We start from the raw sequence: 26,213 nt of genomic DNA, 5'->3' as shown, positions 1-26,213 counted from the left end.
TTTTACTTTAATTTATATATGATGCGATTAGTCGACTAATCGAAAAAATAATCGGTGGTTAGTCGACTACCAAAATAATCGTTTGTGGCAGCCCTAATATCTTGGCACTTTCCCATTTCAGCTTGTGATGTTGCCTTTGAGCTATTGGTCAAAGCTCAGACGTTTGATGTTAATGATGGGATGCAAACAAAGCTGCTCGCCTGTTCTGTCAGCCATTACCATTTTGGCATGGTCCCCTTTTCTCTGTGCACGTATACATGGACATGTTTGTTTCTTAAACATCTTGAAATTTGTATTTACTTTGTCAGTTTAGTGATTTAATATCGCCCTTCCTCAAAGGTAAGAGCTCAACATGGTGCAGTTGTCTACTTCACCTACCCTGGATTCCACTCCTCCTAAGCACTCGGTAAAAGGAGTGGGAAGACTGGAAGGCCGAGAAGAGCCTGGCGACGGGCCCAACACCCAGCAGCTCTGCCTGGAGGTCTCCACCGTCTACGATGGCTATGAGTCCTACATTGAGGATGGCCTCATCTGCCTGAAGCACAAAGTGCGCAACTTGGAGAAAAAGAAGGTAGGATGGGGTGGGTGAACAGAGTGGTCCCATAGGTGAATGAGGCTTGGAATCTTACTTTTTGGTTTTTGTGCCCGAACAGCTAAAACTGGAAGACTATAAGAAGAGGATGAGCCGTGGTGAAACCCTTAACAGAGATCAGCTGGTGAGGGAGAAAAAGGCGCAAAATCCCAAGTCTCAAAAGACCATTATGTTCTAGTTCTTATGCATTTTGGTTTCTTTGTTTGATTTAGGTGGCTGTGGAGAAGTATGACGAGGTGCTGCACAATATTACCTTTGCTCGAGAGTTGCACAAAACCCTGGATGGCTTGACTCAAACCGTAAGCCTCTTCAGTGAACACAAGCTCATTTCGACTTCTTTGAGTTCTTTTTCTGTTGGTACAATTCAAGATTGAATTGCACATATCTGAGCCTCTCTATTTTTTATCTTTATGTATTTTTTTCACGCTATTTATTCTTTGTAAGCAATATCACAGAACCCATCACGGCAAACCAAAACCACCGGGGGGGGGGGGGGCATGCAGAGGACAGGATGTCAAAAAGGAAAGAAAATAAACTAAAAAAATTAGTGTGCCATTATGAGTGTTATGACAGACTATACTTTTGTATCAACAACTCAGCAGACGTAGCTGTGTCTTAGTAGGTTTATTTACGCTCAAAACGTTGAAACTGAAAAAAAAAAGCAGGAAAGCAATACAATTGAAATATGCACTGCAGCATATTGGGCTGTACTAGTCTAATAAAACACACCAACCTGAAACTACTGTGTGGAGAACAGCCGAGACGTTATCCTGCCAGCCTTGCATCTCAATTAACTTATTACAAAGTCAAAGTCGCTGAGCTTAACCTCAGCTGCTAGAGACACATTAGACATGTTTTAATTAGGAGTGAAATACGCACAGGCGGTATGTCAACATGTGACCTCCCACCTCATGAAGACCATGGAGCGGCTCCTCCTGGTCCGCCTCCTGGTCCGCCTCCGCTCCGTGGTGGTCCTCACTGGACCTGCTGCAGTTCGCCTACAGGTCCAACATCGGGGCGGAAGATGCCGTCCTCCCCCTGCTGCAGGGTGCGCTCAGCCACCTGGACACCGCCGGCAGCGCTGTGAGGGTCCTGTTCTTGAACACCATCAGGCCGGCGCTGCTTCGGGGACGCTGGAGGGTGCGGGAGTGGACGGACACCTGGCTGCCTGCACCGTGGACGACCTCACTGACCATCCACAGTCTGGTGCTGTGAGTCAGAGGTGGTGGTCTACAGCACGGGGGACGCCCCAGGACACCGTCCTCTCACCTGTCCTCTTCATCATCTACACCTCGGACTCCACTTACAACGCGGACAGCTGTCCCTCCAGAAGTTCTCCGACCAGGAACCAGCTGGAGAACCGGTCGGTCATCAGCGACTTTGTGGACTGGTGTGAGGACAACCACCTACGCTTGAACACCAGAAAGACGAAGGAGATGGTGATGGACTTCCGGAGGAGGACACTTCAACACCCACCGCTGAGCATCCAGGGGGAGGACATGGAGACTGTGGACAGTTTCCGGTACCTGGGTTCACCTCAACATTAAACTGGACTGGTCCCACAACACCAGCACTCTGGACAGGAACCGCCAGTGTCTCCACCTTCTGAGGAGACGGAGGTCCTTGGGAGTGAGCAGACCTCTGCTCAGGACCTCTTTTGACTCTGTGGTTCCTCTGCTGTCCACTACGCCGCCATCTGCTGTCCCTGAGCAGCACAGAGCGGGACAGGAAGAGACTTAACTAGCTGGTCAGGAGAGCCAGCTCTGTCCCCTGGTCAGGAGGGCCGGCTCTGTCCCCTGGTCAGGAGGGCCGGCTCTGTCCCCTGGTCAGGAGGGCCGGCTCTGTCCCCTGGTCAGGAGGGCCGGCTCTGTCCTGTTGCTGTCCGGCCTCTGGACTCTGTGGAGGACCGGCTCTGTCCTGGGCTGTCCGGCCTCTGGACTCTGTGGAGGACCGGCTCTGTCCTGGGCTGTCCGGCCTCTGGACTCTGTGGAGGACGTATCTGAGAGGAGGATGTTGGCCAAACTGACATCCATCATGGACAATGGACAACAGCTCTGCGCTGCTGCAGTGGACGGTTGAGGAGCTCAGCTGACTGAGACGTATGTCCACCGCCGTCCGACTGGACAACTCCACTGTATACAATATGAGCAGTAACCCTGGACATAATATCCTACAATCACGGTCATACACTCATTCATTCAATTCACTCATTCACCAATGCACTCATTCCGTTGCACTGAAACATCCTGTACGTATTTATATGTTAAAGCTCCTGTTTTATTTTAGATTTGTTGTTTAAAGCTAGGTCTTTTCTTCTTTTAGATCTGTTATTCTTAAGATTTGCACAGTTTTTCTTTATTTGCACATTTCCTCTCTGTTCTGCACCCCCCTCTGTGTTCTTTGAGCCTCTGTGATGGTAAATTTCTCCATGGTAAAATAAAGGCTGTTCTATTATAAAGACATTGAGATCTCAGACGGCACAAGCCGAGTGCTGCCATCGTCTGCTTCCTGTACTGCTGAACAGTGACCTTTGCAAGCTAAATGAAAATAAAATGCACACCAACTATTAGGGCTGCAGCTATCGATTATTTTAGTAATCGATTAATCTATCGATTCATTTGGTCGATTAATCGATTAATCAGATAAAATGTATATTTTATATATATATATATATATATGTATATATATATATATATATATATATATATATATATATATATATATATATATATTTAAACATCTCTTTTTATTTTATTTTGGCAAGCATAAAACTCACCACGGACAAAAATATGAACTACTATTAATGCTTGCAGTAACATTTATTAAACTGCACAAGAACACTCATTGCTAGGATGAACATTGCACTTTAAATTCTCAAATTACTTGAATAAAAAAATAAATACCTGAGAGAGGGCTAAGGCCTTACTTTCATTATAAAAAAAAATGCACATGAAAGCTGATTATTAAAGAATACTTCAAATACGGCAGGCAATATTCAGCATTATCAAACAATTCCTATTGATATTAATTTGCCATCTGTCTTGTGCAAAAAATAAAAATAAGAATACTCAGGCTGAGTCCAAAAAAGCACATTCACCTTTTTAAACTGACAGCTGCCCTAAAATTCTAAAGTGCATTCAAAGGAGTGCAAAACGACAATTTCAGTCACTTTGTTTTTTATTTTTTCCAGCATGGACGTGGTGCTGTTATAATCCGCCAGCTCCGCTTGGCACTGCAAACTTTGCACCGAGCTCTTCCTTTTTTTTTCGTTTAAAGTTGTCCCAAACTCTTGACATTTTCTGGCGTTTTCTTTGTCGTCCGTCCTCCTTTTCGCCAGCATTTTTTTTTCATTCTGCTCTTCAACGCCCCGACATGCCGCGAGAACGCGTCGGATGCGTCGCGACATCGCGCCGCGTCCGACGCGTCCGCGTCTCGTCCCTGGTGGAACGCGCGTCCCCATTTGTTTTCAATTGTATTTTGACACGGCTCCATTTCTCGCGTCGTTTCACCGCGCTGTGCTTCATCTGCTTGTTCCGACATGTCCGTGCGGCTTACACTCTCGTGCGGAAACATCATGCTGCGGCTTAGTTCCGGGCGCTACACGCTAGCGGTTTCAGGTAGTTTCACTGTACACAATTTATAAACGAATCCTCGAAGCAACAGAATTTAATTCGAAGCTTTTTTGTAATCGAATTATTCGATTTATTCGATGAATCGTTTCAGCCCTACCAACTATATAGACCATGTTTGTGCACTAGAGGACACCAAAAACGTAAAATGTTGCTTAAACAAAAATGGGAAATATTTTACATTTAACCTTTCATGCATGACAGAATGAGCATAAACATTAGTTATTCAAGCAGGGATGTCAACATTTTCATTCAGTTGAGTGAGCGTTGTTTTTGTCTTTGAATAGTGTCTATTTTGTCTAGTTTTGTGCAAAGTCACCTGCCTTGATTCGCAGATGCAGTCCTTCTCTGCGTTGTGTAGATCTCCTCCATAATGTCCATCCTGTTTTTGGAGCATCACTTATCATCCAGTTCCTTGTAATGGCCTTCTTAAAAGCACCAGTCATTTTGAAGAGGTATCTCTTCTTCTTGATTGCTCCTTCTGGGATCATTCTCGGATAGAGAATCTGTGGGTCCCTGAGAATCTTATAGTTTAAGATGTCCTCCAGAAGTGCAGTACTGTCATCTGAGAAAGGTTGCAGAAGGGTGGGGGAGGCAGTTGCGAGGCGATCGGTTCGTCAGTCCATGTATGTGTGTGTAGTTTGGCCCCTCCCCCTCCGCATTCAGCTGGTAGTGACCCCACTCGCAGATGGTTGTCGCTGTGGAGACGACCTCGACGGAAGCAGTCCGGCGTGAGGCGGGGTGGAATTTGGAGAGAGAGGTTGAAGGTCATAGATGGTAAGCAATCCCTGGCCTTGAATTTTCCAGGAGGTTGTTTTGAATTCCAAGGGGCACCGATTGCAGTCCGTTTGTATCTTGTTTTGGTGGAAGGAGCAGTTTGACCTTCCTCTGCTGGTTCTCGGCTTCTTTCAGACAAAGCTGAGTTTAACCCTCTCTGTGATGCAGACATCCAACTCGCGTCTCAATCGTCCATAACCCCAAATTGTCCAGCTTTCAAAAGAGTTCGCACAAACGGTCAGCCTCAGCTTTTGCCCGTTGATTTGAAAAGACCGTCCACCCTTGGACGTCTTTTGTGGTGGCGGTCTTCTTAATCCTCCAGAGGATCAGGCTGAAGCACAAGCCGATCAGCCGCAGCCGATCATCATAAATCTGAAAATGCAAACATTTCCTATGTCCCCCACGGACAGGGGTGCCAGGCATGTGACCCCCCTCCACTTGCCCCTTGACTGGAAAATGAGTGCCATTGACTGTAGTTTCCACATTGTCTCCAACATTTCTGTTGTAATTCGGTCCGTTTGCTTTTCATTTGATTTGTGACAAAGAAATGCCTCAGATTTTTCCTTCCAGACTCTACCCCGCGTTTAGAGCTGTGTTGGTATTTACATAATAAATGCCAATCACACTCAGAAATTTTGGTCAGTAATTAATCTTGGCATTTTTTTTTTTTATATATGGTGAATTATTACCAATGCGATTTTGTAAATGCGCGTACAGTTTAGAGACAGCTTTGACAAGGCATTGCCTCACAGGCATCTGTCATCATTTTAACCAGCACACTGCTTTCTGATGATTTACCTGTTTTTAGGGGTGTCAATGTCTACATGTGTAAACGTGTACGCGGATAACAAATCATAACCATTTAGAAAACTCAATAACCGTGTTTCACATCATTTTCCTCCTCGCTCTTTTTTCACCAGTATGTGTTTCCTGAAAGCTTCAGATAATAACATGAACTAACTGAATGTTCCCTCTAAGTGTAGTGTTCCACATACATGATAGATATATGCAGTGCAATGCTACGTTGATTAAAAAAAGAAATCGGCAGCTCCAGCCAGAGTTTCGTTCAAGTTGACTCGGAGATGCGACGGCAGCTAACAATAAGTGTAGCGCTGTGTGGCCGCTTTTCTAACAAACTGGAAACACCGCTGGGTGGAGGCTGTGTCAAGATGGTTTATAACAGCAGAGACCAGCCATGGAAACACCTGCTTACACTTGAGTTAAAAGTCCCGGTTACACATGTAGAACAAATTAACGTTGACACCCGTCTTCACCTGTGTATCAAACAAGTGTCTTAGTTGTAATTAATGAAACATGTCTATTTTCTAGTCCAAATTCGTTTTTAAACCTTAGACTTAAAGCTCTTCCCTTCTGTCACCGTGTTTGTAGCTGGAACATTTGTCTATCTATGTTATGAGAGTTTGGTTGGTTTCTGATGTTCTGAAAAGAGTTGACTGTGAAGGCCATAGCAATAACTTAGTCTCCTTCAAGTTTGCATTTTCTCACTGTAGCCATTGGTGTTTGAAGTCTTTCAGAAACGGTGAACCTGTGGTCTTCCTGGTGTCTGTAGAGCTGGTCTCCACCCTGGTCTGAGGTAGACCTCTGTTCTGAGTGAGCTCTATCGTCCTCCATTTGACATAATATTCTGGAGAACACCGACACGCCATAACTCAACTGAGCAGCGTAAAAATATTCTCGTAATGGGCAGCGCAAGGCCTCTTGTTTGTTTCTGGGGGGTATTGCACAAAACCAGGATAAGGGATGAAGCCGGCAAACTGTTGTTATCCTGTGGTGATCTTGTTATCCTGGATGAAGTTAGCCTCTAGTCGGTTGCACAAAAGCTGGCCAAGTTTATCCCGGACAGTCACCATGGTGATTTATTCTCTGCAGCTCGCTGCTCCACAGCAGGCTAACTACCAGGATCAGATTAAACTGCTGTCAACAATGTGAGAAATGGGCGTGGTTTACAGCATTTCCTGGATTTTTACACACATTACATCATTTAATGATCCTGCAGCCAAATCTTCCAACTGTAATCGTTGCATCTGCAGGGTCTGGTTGACTTCAGCATTATTTTGTTGCACAGATTATATGAAGACCAAAATAACTTTCAACACAGACATTTCAGAATCCTTTCTTTATTCCTACAATAAAAGGTTCACAATTATTGTAAAGACAATGGAAAAAAACCTTAATGAAACCACCCTGATGTAAAAAATAAAGAATAAGAAATAAAATAAAACAACCCTGAAGCTATACAATGAGTAAAATGAGAAACAAAGGAAAAATAAATGTCTCACACCACTGAAATGGACACAGTATAACAGACAGCATCATTTTGTCTTAACTGACAACAGGAAAATCGTCCTATTTCAGGACTCCAGCTTTAGGAGTGAAAGGGTCCCACATCATTCTGACTCCACTCTTTTAACGGCTAAAATCAGACAAATTCTTTCTCAGAAGAAACAAATTTATCACTTCATTTGATAATTGCTCTTTGGGTTACACTTACGTAACTCACCAGACTGCAGAATATTTTCTGTCTGGTTTTCAGCTGCTGGAGGTTCTTTTCTGGCCGACAGGTTTGTTCTTCATGACAGATGAGGGATGAAACAGAACACAGCATGAGGACAATTGATTCAATAGATAACACGGACACAGAGTTGAAATTTTCTTAAATAAATATCCTAAATATTGGCAAAATGCTGTTTCCCCCATGTATTTCCTGTATTATATTATCATTTTTGTATGATAAGCATGGATCATATGCAGAATGAGACCATTTTTAGTGTCTGATTTGCACATCACTATTTCACTTTAAAGGGGCACAGCGCAGTTTTAAATATTACATTTTCAATTATTCACACCCACACAAGTTTTCGCTTTTGCCTGATGGGCAGCAAGAGCTATTTTTGCAAGATCGCAGTGGCTCCTATTTTCCTGTGCAGGGCGCTGAAGGCACAGCAATATGAGTGATTCGGGTACGAATCGCTCTGAGCCTGACGTAATGCGCCTCCCGCTGGCCTGGTAATCCTTAGGTTTCGTTTTGTCCGCCATTACTCCGCCAGACGTTTAGCAGCAACAACTGAGCAGGACTGAGGATGGAGCTTCCAGAAAGTAAGAAAAGACCGGCTTCTATCACTGCCACAGCTCCAGCACAGACCCACCAGGCAGAAGACACTTACATTTTACTGGAGCGCTGCTAAAAGAGCGAGGAAGGAGTTCCCGTCTTCTGTGCACGTACATGGGCACAAGCCACAGGGACGAGCTTTTCACTAAGCTACAGTTACGCCTAAGGCCTGCAGGGGTCGGTGTTTTGCATAAAACGAGCAAACTGCGCTGTGCTCCTTTAATAAAGCTGCGGCCTGCATGCAGTACTTGTCCTCACCATTGAAGCGCGGGGGCGCTATGCCTTAAACGTCACTTAAAGCAGACGTACAGGCTGGAATATATGGAGTGAAATTAATGGACGTGTTTTGTGTAAAGTCCTCGCTCTGGGGCACCCCCCCATATAAGTGAGCCCCCCCTACAGCCGCGGTATAGTCCACACTGCTGCTCATGCTGGTGAAGTAAGATGCTCGTCCTTGTTCCATTTTAAATCTGTGATTCTGTGATCGATCTCGTGGTCTTCTGAAGAACGCCGTGAACGCCACTTATCCTGATGCTCCTCACCTGGCTTGAGTCTTTTCATTCTGGCTCGGCAAACGTGCAACTGATTAATCTGAGAAAACACCGACTAGGCTGACTCAAGCCGTGCATTTTCATTTATCCTGGATGTATTTATCCTACTTTTGTGCAATACCCCCTGGAGTTGAAGTGTTTTGTATTTGACTCTGGGCCTAGTGCCTTGCCTTGAATGGTGGTATCCCTTTATCCAGTGCTGTGAATCGGGGGTCTTGGGATTTGAACTGGTAGGAAGAGAAATGGGTACAGCAGTCTGAGTAGTATGTTCCGTTTCATTGCCTGGATTTTTCAAATCTTAAAAGAATACTCTTTTTGGACCCACGTCCTATCCCTATCATTTACAAAGTGAGATAAGCTCATAAATACATTTTTGTGTCCGTTCGTCCAGTGCCTGGCTAACAGCTGTTAGCATCGTAGTTAGCTTAGCTCAACTACAGCAGGTGAAGTGGAGACAGAGCCAGACTGAGAAAGTGGACAAAATCCTCCTTCCAGTGGTCCAGGGGACGGCGTATTAGCACGTGAAGTAAATCCGAAAGGTTATAAAACTTTTTAAAAGACGTGTTTTCTTTCAATCCCTTAAAATAGCGTTTTGACACACACAGACCTGCACAAGCATAGTGCGCTGCGGAAGGATATACCAGGCGCACAGCGGCTGAGTCTATGCTTCTACTGCTGTGCTCCGGTATATCCTTCCGCGGAGCACTGCCATGCGCAGGTCTGTGTGGATCAAAACATTATTTTAAGGGATTGAAAAGAAAACACGTCTTTTAAAATGTTTTATAACCATTCGGATTTACTTCACGTGCTAATACGCCGTCCCCTGGACCACTGGAAGGAGGATTTTGTCCACTTTCTCAGTCTGGCTCTGTCTCCACTTCACCTGCTGTAGTTGAGCTAAGCTAACTACGATGCTAACAGCTGTTAGCCAGGCACTGGACGAACGGACACAAAAAAGGTATTTATGAGCTTATCTCACTTGTAAATGATCGGGATAGGGCGTGGGTCCAAAATCTTCGGAGTATTCCTTTAAGTTGTTGATAGCCATTTTGACAGGTCTTTCTGTGTGTTGTTGATTTTACTGTAGCTTATTTCATAGAGCTCGCTCAGGTCTTGTGTAATGAAGACTACAAGATATTTGATACTTCCCAGGCCCCATTGTAATTCATGTTTTTGTCTGATAGAGCTGCTTGGTCTTTAGTTTAGACAGAACCTGTTTTATTTATATCAAGTTTGTAACCAGACTTCAGACCAAGACCAATATGATCCAGAACTGACAGAAGTTCAGGGAATGTTGAGTCTGGTTCCTTGAAGCATGTGACAATGTCGTCGGCTAATAATCCTCTTTATGTTCTCTAAGTGCTATAATACTTTCATTGAGGTCGTCATTCTGTCTAGTTTCCTGGGCCAACAATATTCTTCAAATTATTTTAAGCTTATCTGGTTCATAAATTTTATTGAAGAAACCAAAAATACCTGGAACTCCAAAGGAGGAGCAGTTTCCTCTCCTCCTTCATGACCCTGTTGGCTGGTTTAGGGTAAAGCCTATGGCAAAGAAAGGGCACTATGAGGGGGTTCAGTAGTGGAACTATCATTCTTTGTGTCCAACAGTCTCAGTCCTGTCCCTAGAGCCACCCCAACTCAGAGGTGTTAATCCAGAAAGTATGTTCATCCTATTACTTCTCACAAAGCCAACTTTCCTGTCATTCTGATGGGCTCCACTGGAACTCCTGGGGTCTCTCCTTAGTCCTGTCACTCGCAGTAGGTCTCACTCCTCACGGGCTCTGGCCCGGTCCCTGCCAGCCCAGCAGCTCTTTCAGCGGGGTGATACCAGGGTCTTCCTCCTTCACTGTAGCCCAGTCCTGCGGCTCCCACCTGCCTCAGGCGTGCTGGTGTAGGTCCGGACTCGCTGTCCTATTGGACTCTCATACTGGTGTAGGGGGTTTGGTAATGTATGCCCTCCGCCTTCAGGCCTTTCTTTATCTTGCTGTATTCTCTGTACGATCTCTGCAGTGGAGTCATGATCAGCGAACAGAGGACGGTTCCTGAGTTGGATCTTACCCCTTTTCCAGGCTTCCCTAGCACGGTTTCTGTAGTTGTGAATAGATACTGTTCTCCATCACTCCCCTTCTGCCAACACTGCTTCATCTTTCACATCTGATCAATGCCAGACTTTTTTTTAATCCAAAATGGGCTCCATCTAAAAAAAGCCTGCTCATAACTCCCTCCGCTCGCTCACCCCCAACTCCATCCTTTTTCACCTGCAGTCTGGAGCCACCAGCTACACCAGCCACACACCAACAGAGCTCCACATCAAACGGGTCACAAAAACAGCCTTCTTCCACCTAAAACATTACCCTACTCTGACCATCTCACCTCCATCTCCTGCAGCTGAAACTCCATCCAAGCTTTCATCACTTCCAGACCAAACTGCTTTTGTTTCTCACTCAGTGGCAACAGTAAAAATTAGAGCTGGGCAACGATTAAGTTTCTTAATCGCACCCCAATCCTGGAGTTAATCGCGATTAAAATGGCTCATTTGAAGTCTGCTGAGGCCATTCTAAATGTGTGTGTTACATAATTTTACAATTCATTAAATATGATTTATAATGGCTTATAATACCAAGTCTTTACCAAGATTGTCCCCACCAGTACACACACACACACACACACACACACACACACACACACCACCAAGAGCAGAGCAGATGAAAAATGTAAGTTTCTTATGAGGCCACTTCTTCAAACTTTATTCTATCTCCGAGCCTCAGACACAGAAGGCAGCCTAAATTCAGTCACGCTGAATTGTGCCTCATGCTTACCTTTATGAAGGCCGATTGTGAGTTTAAGGGGAATATACTTTATATTGCTTGTTTTCAGTGCCTGAAAAAGACCCAGCCGGCCGAAACGTTGCACCAGCAAAACACGTGATTTAAGTTTAATTTTCATTTTTGTCATATTTGCGCTCCTTATTTCAGGTTGTGCCTCATACCAGCCTTTTACTCGTGATTTTTCTGATGATTCGGCTGAGTTCAATATTGCAAATAATGAGGAATGGACCGTGTTTCACCAAAAAAAGCCTATGTTTTTTTTACGCTTGGCTGGAGCGCGGTGTGGGACTGTCGGGGTCAGGACAGGTTGGGCTTGTTCACGCCCCCCACAGCGTCACTCAGCCAGGCTGGGCCAGGCATACATCCACACTAAAATACATCAAAGTGAATTTCATAGCTTGCACGTGTAGACCCAGCTCCCAGACCCAACTTTGAAATGCATAGATTAACAGCGACATTTTTTTTCTCACGCGATAAGAGTCTAGTGATAACGCAGCACGTTACCGCCGTTAACAGCCCAGCTATAGTAAAAAACAGAAAAAATGATGTCGTTGATAAAATTCAAACAGAAACTAATAAATAGCAATAAAGTCAGCTCACAGTCCAATCTGTCCAGTGTGCATGAAGGCCCAATTCCAATTCTATTTTTCATCCCTACCCCTGAAATCCCCCCTAAGAAATGGGACAACCCTTCGAGATCATTTCTACAATTCCACCCACATCATTCTCATTTAAACTGCATTTAACAAGGCTCAAAATTGACTTAAAGGGGAACGGTCGTTTTTACAATCTGGACTTTATTTCACATTCGTCACAACAACATTTACTCACCCGTTTGACTTTCGTGTGATTTGCAGTTGGTTCGGAGATAATTAGATGCTCCCATATCCATATAACGGCAGCGGGCGGGGCACCGACATGCAGCCGTTACAGACGCTCTTTTCTCTTATGTTTGTTGTGGGGTGGTAGATACATGTAAATTTATTAAGTCTGCATCACTTAGCGCTGTTGGGAAGTCTGTAAACCGGCTAGATTGAGCAACTCTCCGGGAGCGCTGAAGTGATGATGTCATCACACTGCGCCGTGGCGCACATTCATTCTGTTTGTTTACATGGAAGTAGCATCTCTGCTCTGCAGTCAGACCACGGCATCTCCATCGGCTTTTTTAGTCAGTCAGAGTTTATTTTCAGCTGGTTGTAACTTTGGTACAATGGTTCCAGTGTGCATATATCCTGGCTGTGAAAGTGAAATGACCAGCTGGACGTCACTGAGCTCACAGGCTCCCACTGCGTGACGGGATTTATTGAAGCTATGGCTAATAGCGCTCAACACGGACCCCAGCATCAAAGTTCAAACTTTACCACATTTGGATTATCGGGTGTGTAGTGCCCACTTCACATCGGAGGACTTCTTCCCAGTTCAGGAATGAAACGAAGGCCAGAAGATCCAGAGAATGAACCTCAAAAAGAATGCCATCCAGCGGCTGCAGGAGGAGAGCAGGTCGAGGTAACGTGATGCTAATAGTATTCATTTTTTTCTTTACTAATGTCTAGAGTTGGCTAGAATGTTATAAACTTGTTCCTACTCCTTTTGAGCAACAGTGTACAGAATATTTTACTGTTTATCTACAACTCTTGTCATTGACAGATATACTTGTATCATCCTTTGTTGTTGCTCAAATGAACTAAACAGTAAACATCCAGCCTCTAGACATTAGTAACATTAGTAACATTAGTGAACTTTGATGCTGGGGTCCGTGTTGAGCGCTATTAGCCATAGCTTCAATAAATCCCGGTCACGAAGTGGGAGCCTGTGAGCTCAGTGATGTCCAGCTGGTCATTTCACTTTCACAGCCAGGATATCAATCAATCAATCAATTTATTTTTGTATAGCCCAGTATCACAACAACAGTTGCCTCAGAGGGCTTCAAGATGTTACATTTGTCGGTAAAAGTAAAAACAGTGAATAAGCATAATGGTAATATGTCAATATTTACAGTAACGAGACAGAACGAAGCAACCACCGCCTTCGACCCTCACATCCGGCAAGAAAAAACTCCAAAAACCCAGTGGGAAAAGAAGAAATCTTGGGGAGAACCACAGTATGGAGGGATCCCTCTCCCAGGGACGGACAGCTTTGGCAACAGCTAGCATGAGACAATAAGAAGTAAAGCCTAGGACAATGTTGAGGACAGTCCGTTGGACGGTCCAGCACAAGAACCACGGATCCCAGCAGTAGAACCGAAGCCAGTCCACGGGCAGGACCGACAGGGGTGTCCTCCCGGTCCGGACGGAGCTTGTTCATAGGCCTTCGTAATAGTGGAGTCAGCAACTGAAACTGGAGAAGACTCCCCCTCGAAGGGGGGGACAACAGGTGAAAAGCAATGGACGGACTAAAGGGAATAACATTCAGACATTAGAGGAGGACAGGGCTCAGTGCACCGTACTTCCCACAGCATTCTAGCTCCTGGGGCAGCTTTGTGGATACTTAACTGTTTAAACTAGTATTTAGTTAGTATAGTTTAGTTTAGTTTAATTTAGTTTGGTTTAGTTTAATTTTGTTTAGTGTAATTTGGTTTGGTTTAGTTTAGTTTAGTTTAATTTAATTTAATTTAGTTTAGTTTAGTTTAGTTTTGTTTAGTTTAGTTTGGTTTACTGTAGTTTGGTTTGGTTTACTTTAGTTTGGTTTGGTTTGTTTAGTTTAGTTTAGTTTAGTTTAGTTTAGTTTGGTTTACTGTAGTTTGGTTTGGTTTGTTTTAGTTTAGTTTAGTTTGGTTTACTTTAGTTTGGTTTGTTTTAGTTTAGTTTAGTTTAGTTTAGTTTAGTTTAGAATCCCTAGCTGACCTGATCATAGGCTGCATCGAAGAGAAACGTCTTGAGCCTAACCTTAAATGTGGAGACTGTGTCTGCCTCTTTGACACCACTTGGAAGCTGGTTCCATAAAAATGGTGCCTGATAGCTAAAGGCTCTTCCACCGAGTGTCCATTTAGAGACTCTAGGAGTCACCAGTAACCCTGCATTTTGAGAGCGAAGTGCTCTGATTGGTTGATAAGGCGTTAAAGCATCTTGGAGATAGGTTGGAGCCATCCCATTTAGGATTTTGTAAGTGAGGAGAAGGATTTTAAATCTAACTCTAAACTCGACTGGAAGCCAGTGAAGAGATTTTAGAACGGGAGTAATGTGTTCACGTCTTCTAGTTCCAGTTAATAATCTGGCGGCTGCATTTTGAACCAACTGAAAGTTTTTTAATACACTTTTTGGGCAGGCTGCGAGAAGGGAGTTGCAGTAGTCCAATCTCGCAGAAACAAATGCATGGATGAGTTTTTCTGCATCGCTTCTAGGTAGAATGTTTCTTATTTTAGCTATGTTGCGCAAGTGGAAATATGCTGTTTTACAAGCCAGGTTGATGTGTGCTTTAAATGAGATATCCTGATCAAATAAGACCCCGAGGTTCCTCACAGTAGAGGAGGAGGATACACTGACGTTATCTAAGGTAATAATCTGTTTGGATAGACACTCTCTCAGTTTATGGGGGCCTAGTATAATGACCTCTGTTTTGCCAGGATTCAGACGGAGATAGTTCGTAGTCATCCAGGTTTTAATTTCTCTGATACAGTCACTGAGTCTGTCTATTTGATTAGTTTGATCAGGTTTCATAGATAAATACAGTTGTGTGTCATCTGCATAGCAATGAAAATTGATATCGTGACTTCTAATTATGTTCCCTAAAGGAAGCATATATAACAGAAATAAAATTGGCCCGAGCACGGACCCTTGAGGAACCCCATAACTGACCTGGGAGCACGGTGAGGACTGTTGGTTAACGTGAACAAATTGGTACCTATTAGATAAATAGGATTTGAACCAGCAGAGGGCTTTTCCTCTGATGCCAACCTCACATTCTAACCTCTGCAGGAGAATATTGTGGTCGATTGTATCAAAAGCTGCACTGAGGTCTAGGAGAACCAGGACTGAGACTAGACCTGCGTCAGCCGCCAATAGCAAGTCATTAGTGACTTTAACTAACGCAGTCTCAGTGCTGTGATAAGCTCTATATCCTGACTGAAATTTCTCAAATAAACTATTGTCCTGTAGGTGGCGGTAAAGCTGTTTAACCACAACTTTTTCCAGGACTTTTGAAATAAAAGGCAGATTTGATATCGGTCTGTAGTTAGCTAGAATATCAGGATCGAGATTAGGTTTTTTCAGCAGTGGTTTGATTACTGCGAATTTAAATGACTGTGGCACATAGCCATTTTCTAGAGAGGTATTTATTATAGTTATGATCGTATTTAAGATAACTGGAAGGATATCTTTGAAAAGCTTAGTTGGAATTGGATCTAGGAGACAGGTTGAGGTTTTAGAAGACATTACAATTGAAGTAATCTCAGCCCCATTTACTAATGAGAAACTATCTAGTATTTCAGGTATTTCAGGTGGAGGCAGTGGCTGGATTCCCTGAGCTTGATCTGAGGAAAGCGCTTCACTGATTTTACCTCTAATGGTTATGATTTTATCATTAAAGAATTTAAGAAAGTCATGGCAGTTTAAAGATTCTGGGATTACTGGTTCCACTACAGTATGACTGGTTGTCAGTCTGGCTACAGTGTTGAATAGAAACCGAGGGTTATTTTTGTTTATTTCTATTAAACGAGAGTAATATAATGTCTTGGCTTTAAAGAGAATTTGTTTATAGCTTAGCAAGCTACATTTCCAGGCCTTCAGAGATTGTTCTGATTTAGATTTACGCCACAGTCTTTCTAATTGCCGAGTTTTTTGTTTGAGAACACGGGTTTCAGAATTAAACCATGGAGCAACGCGCCTGGGTCGATTGGTTTTCAGCTGCAACGGGGCCACTACGTCAAGGGCAGATTTTAGTGAGTGCATAGCACTGTCAACAAACTGATCACTATTATCACCACTGGTCAATAAGCTCATTTCTGTGAGTTCACAAGATAATGCAGCAAATGCAGGCTGGATCAATTCTTTGTACCGAGCCACAGATTTTTCAGATAATGTCCGTATCAGCTGAATTTTATCTTTTTGAGCACAGTAGTCTTCAATCAAAACCTGAAAAGTAATTAAAAAATGGTCTGAGAGAATAGGGTTCTGAGGGAGAACATTTAGGTCACTGACTTCTATCCCATATGTTAAGACCAGATCCAGGGTGTGCTTGTGACTATGAGTGGATTCATCAACATTTTGAGTGAAACCGATACTATCTAATACTGCAATAAACGCATTACTCAAACTATCACCAGAATCATCCACATGGATGTTGAAGTCACCTATTATAAGGATCTTGTTATGAGTCAATACTATATTGCTTAAAAACTCTGAGAACTCAGTTAAAAAGTCAGAGTAAGGACCAGGAGGTCGATACACAATAATTAATAGCACAGCTTTTTGATTCTTCCAATTTGGACAAGTAAGCGTTAGTATTAAGCTTTCAAAAGAGTTGAATTTAACATTAGTTTTGGGTTTAAGAAGAAGACTGGAGTGGGAAATCACTGCCACACCTCCACCTCGACCTGTTGATCTAGCTGTTTGGAAATTAACATAGGTTGGAGGGGTACATTCATTGAGCCTCACATAATCATCTTGCTGGAGCCAAGTTTCTGTTAGAGCAAGGAGATCAATGTTATTGTCACCGATAAGGTCATTAACTAACAGAGATTTAGTGGAGATTGCTCTAATGTTTAGTAGACCACATTTTATGTATTTCCTACTGGAAAAGTTATTCTGTCTTGTACAGATGTTAAGCTTTTTACCCATTGACTTTTTTTTAATGCTTTGAGCACTTTGGACAGACTCAGTCTCTGTTAGCCTAGGTAAACCTCCATGCTTGACTTGTAAAAATCCGGGAGCAGGATTAGTGACGGGATCAACAGAGGAGTGTTCTACACGACTGCTCTGCGCCCGGGGCTCATAGCTGGATTGTCAATTTAGAGTTCGAAGCCGATCAGCCATATTGTGAGCTAAAAGGGCTGCACCATCCAAAGTTGGGTGGATGCCGTCCCTGCGGATGAGCCCAGGCTTTCCCCAGAAGGTGCACCAGTTGTTTAGAAAAATAACTCCGTTTTCCTCACTCCATCTAGACAACCAGCGATTGAATGATGAAAGTCGGCTATACATTTCATCATTGACCAAATTGGGCAGGGGACCAGAGAATATTACGGCATCAGACATCGACTTAGCCAATTCACACACCGAGGCTACTTGTAATTTGAGCACCTCTGATTGTCTCCGCCGGGCATCATTACTGCCTGCGTGAATCACGACTCGACGGAATCTCCTACCTTCCTGTTTTAAAAGCCTAAGGTTCCCCTCGATGTCCCCCACTCTGGCCCCCGGGTAACACCTAACCTTCACCGCTGGCAGCTTCACGTCTCTAACTATAGAGCTGCCAATCACCAGCGTGTCCAGTTCAGCCGGCGTGTCGTCGCTGAGGGGAGAGAACCTATTGCAGACGTGAAGCGGTTCTTGGAGTGCTACGTGGCGGTGCTTAGCACTAGCCTTCCTCCGGACTGTCACAAACCGGTCCTGGTCTTGTCCCGGCTGCTCGGGACACGCTGCGGGGCTAGGCTTGCTAACACTCCTCTCACTGCGGGAACGGGCTGCGAGCCCTGCCGCTACCTCGCTGTAGCTAGCGCTGCCCTGCCCCTCACATCTGCGCAGCCGCTCCTCTAACTCGGTTACCCTGGCCTCCAGCGCTGTCAATACACTGCACTTTACGCAAATACCCCTATCGTCAAGGGAGGCAGGGTTCTGACTCAACATACGGCACACTGAGCAGGAAAGAAAAGAAGACAGAGGGGAGGACGCCATAGCGGTCCCGGCGGACCAAGCTAGTTAGCACGCTAAGCTAGTTAGCACGCCGGTGGCGCTAACAGCGGAGAAGAAATGTAATTCACGAGATATATGCACACTGGAACCATTGTACCAAAGTTACAACCAGCTGAAAATAAACTCTGACTGACTAAAAAAGCCGATGGAGATGCCGTGGTCTGACTGCAGAGCAGAGACGCTGCTTCCATGTAAACAAACAGAATGAATGTGCGCCACGGCGCAGTGTGATGACATCATCGCTTCAGCGCTCCCGGAGAGTTGCTCAATCTAGTCGGTTTACAGACTTCCCAATAGCGCTAAGTGATGCTGACTTAATAAATTTACATATATCTACCACCCCACAACAAACATAAGAGAAAAGAGCGTCTGTAACGGCTGCATGTCGGTGCCCCGCCCGCTGCCGTTATATGGATATGGGAGGAGCTAATTATCTCCGAACCGAAAGTCAAACGGGTGAGTAAATGTTGTTGTGACGAATGTGAAATAAGGTCCAGATTGTAAAAATGACCGTTCCCCTTTAATACCAAACCCAATTGCTTCACTCACAGTAAAAGGGAATTTTATCTTTATATCAAATACGCTTTACGGTTTACTATACGGTTTACGCATCCAGTGTGAACCTGGTGTAAACCAGCAGTGCTGCATCAGTAGAGCCACCTCCATTATCACGGACCCGCTCCACGCCTCCCACCACATCTTCTCTTTTTGCCATCGGGAGGAGATGCAGTAATATCAGCTCCAAAACAAGCAGGAAGCTTAAAGGTGCATTAAGGAGTTTTTCAACTTTAAAAATACTTATTTTCCACCATAAATGTTACACATCTTCAATGATGTGTAGATTGTGCCCTAACATATTCATTACAAGTACCGCTAACAGCGCTAAATTGTCACTTGAAAGTTGCAGTGCCGGTCAACTATCCGGAACAAAGGGCAGAGCATACACTGAAATCTGACATAACAACAAGGGGGCATTGAGAGCCGTCTGCTACCATGATTGGTTTGAGGACAGCAGAGTTGGACATGACAGAGATGAAGATCAGTGAATTGATCAGGGGGTTGAGCAGTTGCGAACTGATGCTTGTGTGGACGTGTGCTGTGGAGTGGATATATAATTTACAGGCCGAAGGGGAGACCATTCATGGATGTAGTGAAGGAGGACATGGAGACAGTTCCTGTAACAGTGTGGATGATGTGCAATGGTAACAGAGTCTAAAGTTAAATTTCTGTAGATGTGTTTGATTGTGGAGTGACTTCTCAAAATACATATGCATTAGTGTGTGTGGTCTAGAGTGCCGGCTAATCCATTTTAATCAAATTCCTTCAGCTTTACCAGTTGAATTGTAGTAGGGCTAAAGGTTTATGCAGTTTGACAAAACTTGTCTCATATGTAAATCTAAAATTCAACTACCTTTCCAAGTATAAAGACGTCATTGTATGAGCTGACTTCTTCACTGCAGCTGCTGAGAGCCCAGAAGCAGGCGGTGAAGCGGGAGCAGATGGCCAAGCAGGAGATGGAGAGGAGACGCCTGACTACAGTGTTGCAGGTGCAGCAGCTTCTGGGCACGCTGCAGCAGGACTCCGTCCAGAGCGACCTGTTATCTGGTCGCAACCAGGCCCCTTACGTCCCAGCCCACACGCTGCACAGCCTGAACCAGCTGGCCGCCCTGCTTGGTGCTAAGAGGGATGACACACTGAGGTGAGGCTCATGTCATCTTCTGCCACTGCTGCTGAAATCATGCAAAGTCCTCCAGATTGTCCCCGACGCCACCCACTGGAAAACCTGTCATGTCTGGAGATGTCAGTGGCAGGATGCTAGTTAAAGGGGCTCATCTTTTTGGCCTTGGTAGTTTTTGATTTTCTGGAATTTATTGTCCAAAATAAAATAATATAAACATCTGAAATAAAACTGAGATGTTTGTAAAAGCTGTTAAAAATGTATTTATATGTTTAACAGCACTTGTGATTTTTTTTTCTCCTCTAAACCTTAACATTTCATAGGGGAGATAATAATTTTGACCTCAACTATAACATGCGGCTATGAATGAAAAGTAGACTTAAACAGTGAAACATCAGCTTTGAAGGTTAATTTAGGCCCCCGATCCCATTCTTTGAAGGGGTTAGCTTCAGAGAGAAACAGGGAGTGTTCATGTATTTTGCCAAATTCTTTTTGCTGTCTCTGTCCTTAAAAATTGCCGTCCCATGATTGTGTTAACTGTTAAATAAGTTTCTTGAATGAGATATTCTGGGAATGCATTTACTTCTGCTTTCTGTCTTTAGTTGTGAGATTCTTGAAAAAGAAATTTACTACAACAGACCCTGACAACAGTTACGGGAATTTTTTTCATGACATCTTTATTTTTTCAGTTGGTGTGGGTTTCAGAGTTGCTGTTCTAAGTGGCTATCACCGTAAAACAAGTTAAAACATTTCTGAACTTAAATAAAAAGCTTGCAAGTGGGTAGGATGCTTCCTCATTTTCAAGGTAGTGTTAAAAATGAGGATGCTTGTCAAATGTTTCTTCCTCCTTTTTCACTGTGTGCTGTAGCTTCCAGCAGATGGAGCAGGCGGCGCTGGTGTACTTGGACCTTTTGGAGGGGAAAGACCAGCCAGTGGCAGGATCATCATGTGAGTACGATACAAAGTGGAACAAGTGTACATCACTTATATGCTGTGCAGTTGCAGAGATCGAATTGTTTTTCCACCGTTTTCAGTCACTTGGATGTAATAATGAGTTTTAAAAGTGACTTGCCAATCAGGTTTTATTGGGATTGCAGTACTTTTAGCTGTTTGTTGCGACTTACCTGCAACCAGTACACAAGATTAAAGTAATGGTGACTAATTTGTCACACATGGAATAATCCAGCAATATGAATTGATGTTTAATGGTCTGACTTTCAACAAGGACATTCGTGTTGACATTACCTTTGCTGATCTTGTTGAGTAAATTTACTGATGAGCGAAATTCTCAATCTAATCTCCAGGATCTGAATGGCTGGTACTGCATTGCACTGACATGAAGGGTTGCTAAACATCTTCTGACCTGAATCTGAGAAGTAGCCAGCTGTCACAGCTATTTGGTTACTCTCCGTGGTCTGTCAGTCTTAAAGGTATACTTGAGGATGCTTAGAACCAATCAGCGTTGTATGGTTCCAACTCGTAATTGGGCAGTCATAATGCCAATCAATGTGGGAACGCGTTTGTGTGATGACAAATCATGTCGAGTCGCCGCCTCTGGCGCTCTGGTTTCGAGCCGCGCATGCGCAGAGCATTGTTTAGGAAGTGACGTGCAGCGGGAGCCTGCAGAAGCGACTTGCTTCTCCAGCAAAAACCTCCAAAGATGCTTAGCCACAAAAAAGGAACATTGAGATGGCAGAGGATAGAAGAAAGGCCATAGAAAAGAATGCAAAACATGTTTTACTGGGAGATTCCTTTACGAGGTGGCGGACATTCAAAGCACAAAGGGATTTAGGACTGATCACGATGTGGGGAAGTTTCTGCTGGACAGCTAACATGCTTATTATCACATTCAAATGTGTTTCTGTTGCGTAAACACGTAAAACACTACGGATCATATTTTTTTTTCTTTTTTTTTTGTAATTTTTATTTTTAACATATTTTGAACATGAATGGAACAAGAATGGGAGGATTACCTTTACAAAAGCATGGTTATCACACATTTACATATTATTTCCACACCTTTACATATCACTTTACTGAAAGTCTGACCTTATGGTTTTCACATACTCAGGCCACTTTGACCAGATAGTGTAAAATCTCTCCCTTTGAGTCCTGAGGGTAAAAGGAAAGCTTCTCCATGGTATAGATTTCTTGAATTATGATAATCCAGTCTTCAATTGTCGGCGGGTCTGGTTTCAACCATTTCCTTGTTACAGCTTTCTTACTTGCTAGCAAAAGTATCCAGAGCAACGTTTGTTCTTTCTTTCGCCACCCTGTTACGTTCACATTGCCCAAATACACATTTTCAAAGTTACAGGGCATTTTACTGCCAAATACATAATTAATATGTTCACATACCTGTGTCCAAAAAAAATGTTATCACCGGACAATCCCAAAAAATGTGGAAATGATTAGGCCCTGAGGACCCACAGGATCTCCAACAGGCATCACTACAACCGTGATGTCTCTTTTGAATAGGTGTAGTAAAGAACCTGGTGAGGTTTTTCCAACAAAACTCTTGCACGTGTTAGAACTTGTGGTGACCCATTGCAATCTGCATAAATTCCCCCAACTTTCATTTGAAATTTCTATGTTTCCTTCCTTTTCCCATCTTCTCAAAGGAGCTATCCATGATTCTGCACAATTCTGAGCCCTGACTTCAGTTTGAAATGTTGGCTCCGCCCCCGAGCTCTCTGACTGGTTCCTCACGTTGAGAAAACCCTCCCCCTCCCCCTCCGCTCTGCTCCCACGACGCTACATGCACATCCCGTACGCATGCACAATCCTCCGGAGGAAACACAGCAGAAGCTACTTCGACTCTTTTTTGTTCAAAATAAATGACCACTTCGTCTCAGGTCAACCAGATGTTCAATGCAGAAAGTAGCTTGTTGCTCCTTCGGCTTCCATGCTGGTCTGTTTACCGGTGTTGTGCACGCGCTGCAGACGGCCTGGCTCCGCCCCCCTGCTGCTGCTGCTGCCAGCGGAGCAGAGAGGTCGTCACGCTGAATCCTCAGGCAATCTAAAACACTATCCAAAACACGCTGATCAATGTGATTTTTTTTTTTTTTCACAGAAATGTAGCATGGACTTCCTAGTACATGAAGTAAAAAGCATTTTTCTCGTCGTGGTTAAATTAAAATTGCGGATAGCGCCTTTAATGTATTCTGTATTGGCTTGTTGAATAGCTTTATATATTTTAGATATTATTTTCTTTTGAGATGTTTAAATTAATGTTAGAAAATTCTGCAAGAACCCGTAATTATTCCCATCCCATGGTGTTTTTATATTTTGATCAAAATGGTGTCTAACTTATCTATAGAATATCATTTAGCACAACTCCTTAGTCATTTGAACAGCATACTTACTTTTTTTGTGAGGCGAGCTGTTGTTTATTCAGAGGCGAGTCGGGGAAGGTTTTCAGGACGGACACAATGGAAGTGGACGGTATTTTTGTTCCCCCTCGTCAAACTCATCAAATACACAATCCAACAACCACAAACACTTTGGTGGACACGTTATAATCCACACATTCACTACGCTGTGGAACACCTACAAATAATATTGTAGCGTTACGACACTGAAGCAAATACTGGGAACTACTTTTTCTTTTGAAATCACTACGCCCAGACGCCATGTTTAGTAAGTAGTTCCGTCTCAGCAATCTTTGCAAAAACAACTCAATGTCATAATTTTGCATTAATATTTCACAGTGTAGTGAATGTGTGGATTATAACGGGTCCACCAAAGTGTTCTGGGGTTGTTGGATTGTGTATTTGAGTTTGACGAGGGGGAACAAAAATACCGTTCACCTCCAATGTGTCCGTCCTGAAAACCTTCCCCGACTCACCTCTGAATAAACAACAGCTCGTCCTCACAAAAAAAGTAAGTATGCTGTTCGAGATGACTAAGGAATTATGCTAAATGGGCCAATTTGCCAAAATGTTGAAGTATCCCTTTAATTGCTGATACAATTTCTTCCTCAGTTATTTTGGTTGTTAGTTTCTTATTCTGATCATTGGAGACTTTAGGTAAATTTAATTAAGATAACAAGGTGTCAATTTCAATTGCATTTCTTAATTGTTGAGAGTATAGTTTTTGGTAGTATTCTTGGAAACACTGTTGTATTTTTTCTGGTTTAGTTTCAGTTTGGTTTGTTTCAGGATGTTTAATTTTAAAAACTGTTCTCTCGGCTTGCTGTTTCCTTAATCTATATGACAATATTTTCAATGCTTTCCCACCAGTATCGTAGTATTGTTGTTTGGTGAAAAGTAACTTTTTTTGAATGTCTTGTATGCTTATTTCATCTATCTCTTTCTTTACTGCAAGCATTTCTAATTTTACTGACTCTTGTAAAGACGATGAGTGTTCTTTTTGTAATTTTTTAAATTTATTCTCAAGATCTAATTTTTTTTTCTGTGCTTCTTTATCGTTTAAGAAATTGCAATAATTTTCCCCCGGAGCACTGCCTTTAGAGCATCCCATAATATAACTGAATAAACCTCCTGATTATCATTTTATTCAGAGATGGGACTCAATTTCAAACTGTAATTTATTCTTGATTTCTTTGTCATTCAGAATATCAGCATTTAATTTCCATAAAGTAGATTTAACTGTCCAATTAAGATTAAGAGACAGATATACAGGACTATGGTCTGAGAGTGTAGCTGTACCAATGTGACAATTTACCAGGTGAAACGCATCATTTTTAAACATCAAGAACAAGTCTATTCTGGAGTGAACATTATGTGCCGCTGAGTAATGACTGTATTCACGATTTCTGATTATTTTCCCTCCATATGTCTATAATTCCTACATCTTTCATAAAATTGTTAATTTTTTTATAAATCTTTTTATTCTCAGGTTTACAGTTTGAGCTGTCATCTTTTGGGTTTAATCGAATGTTAAAATCCCCTCCACATATCAAAATGGCCTGACTTTTGGTTGTCATGGTTTCAAGTACCTGTTTGTAGAAGGACCAGTCGCTACCTGATGGATTGTAAACGTTGAACAAGCTCACTAAAGTTCTATCAATTCTACCTATTATCATAATGTATCTTCCTCTGAGTTCAGACACAAATTCAAAATTTACCACATTGCTTAGCAAAATTGCCACTCCTCTACGTTTTCCAGAACTACGGATCGAATTCTTATGTGTGATTGAAGGAAGAGTCCGACATATTACAAATGTGTTTTAATCCTATGCGGAAAGACGATGCTCCAGCTGCGTGGATGTAAACAAACTGACATGCGACTGACGTGCGCGCTCCTGACCGTCCTCATGCGCAGTGCTCCAAAAGTGGCCAATCGGCCATGTTGTACGAAATCGGCGGAGAATCCTCTAATATGCCTTTAAATGTGACAAAAATCGCTACCACATATAAATCATGTACACTCACTGCCACTTGCTAGTACTGGGTTGGACCCCCTTTTGCCTTCAGAATTGTCTTAATGCTTGGTGGCATAGATTCAACAAGGTTCTGGAATGTTCCTTAGAGAGTTTGGTCCATATTGACTTGAGAGCATCATGCAGTTGCTGCAGATCCATGATGCCAATCTCCCGTTCCACCACATCCCAGAGGTGCTCTATTGGATGGACATCTGGTGACCGTGGAGGCCATTTGAGTACAGTGAACTCATTGTCATGTTCAAGAACCCAGTCTGAGATGACTGGAGCTTTATGACATGGTGCGTTCTCCTGCTGGAAGCAGCCATCAGAAAATGGTCCACTGTGGTCATAAAGGGACGGACATGGTCAGCAGCAAGACTCGGGTCGGCTGTGGTGTTGCAACCATGTTCAATTGGTACTAAGAGGCAAAAAAGTGCCCGGAAAATACCCCCACACCATTACACCACCACCACCACCACCAGCCTGAACCATTCATACAAGGCAGGGTGGATCCATGACGCCGAATTCTGACCCTATCATCCGCATGTCGCAGCAGAAATCCAGACTCTTCAGTCCAGGCAACGTTTTTCCAATCTTCTGTCGTCCAGTCTGGGTGAGATCCCGTTTCCTGTTCTTAGCTGACAGGAGTGGAACCTGGTGTGGGGTTCTGCTGCTGGAGCCCCTCTGCCTCCAGGTTCCACGTGTTCTGCATTCAGAGATGCTCTTCTGCAGACCTTGGTTGTAACGAGTGGTTATTTGAGTTATTGTTGCTTTTCTATCAGCTGGAACCAGTC

At 43.4% G+C, this 26,213-nt stretch overlaps 1 protein-coding gene across 1 annotated transcript in view; it reads left to right on the top strand.

The window, feature by feature from the left end:
• The first annotated feature begins 352 nt into the window (after positions 1-352).
• caprin2 (caprin family member 2) overlaps positions 353-26,213 on the top strand; it is a 61,580-nt gene continuing 35,719 nt past the window's right edge. Inside the window, exons 1-5 of the mRNA XM_030113449.1 lie at positions 353-571; positions 654-716; positions 805-891; positions 19,816-20,054; positions 20,902-20,981. Coding sequence (XP_029969309.1) covers positions 353-571; positions 654-716; positions 805-891; positions 19,816-20,054; positions 20,902-20,981 — 688 coding nt within the window. The remainder of the gene's footprint in view (positions 572-653; positions 717-804; positions 892-19,815; positions 20,055-20,901; positions 20,982-26,213) is intronic.

The sequence above is a fragment of the Salarias fasciatus genome, chromosome 17 (genome assembly GCF_902148845.1).
Source record: "Salarias fasciatus chromosome 17, fSalaFa1.1, whole genome shotgun sequence".
Taxonomy (NCBI): domain Eukaryota; kingdom Metazoa; phylum Chordata; class Actinopteri; order Blenniiformes; family Blenniidae; genus Salarias; species Salarias fasciatus.
The sequence above is the reverse complement of the archived record's forward strand: the minus strand, read 5'-3'. Positions and strand labels throughout refer to the sequence as shown.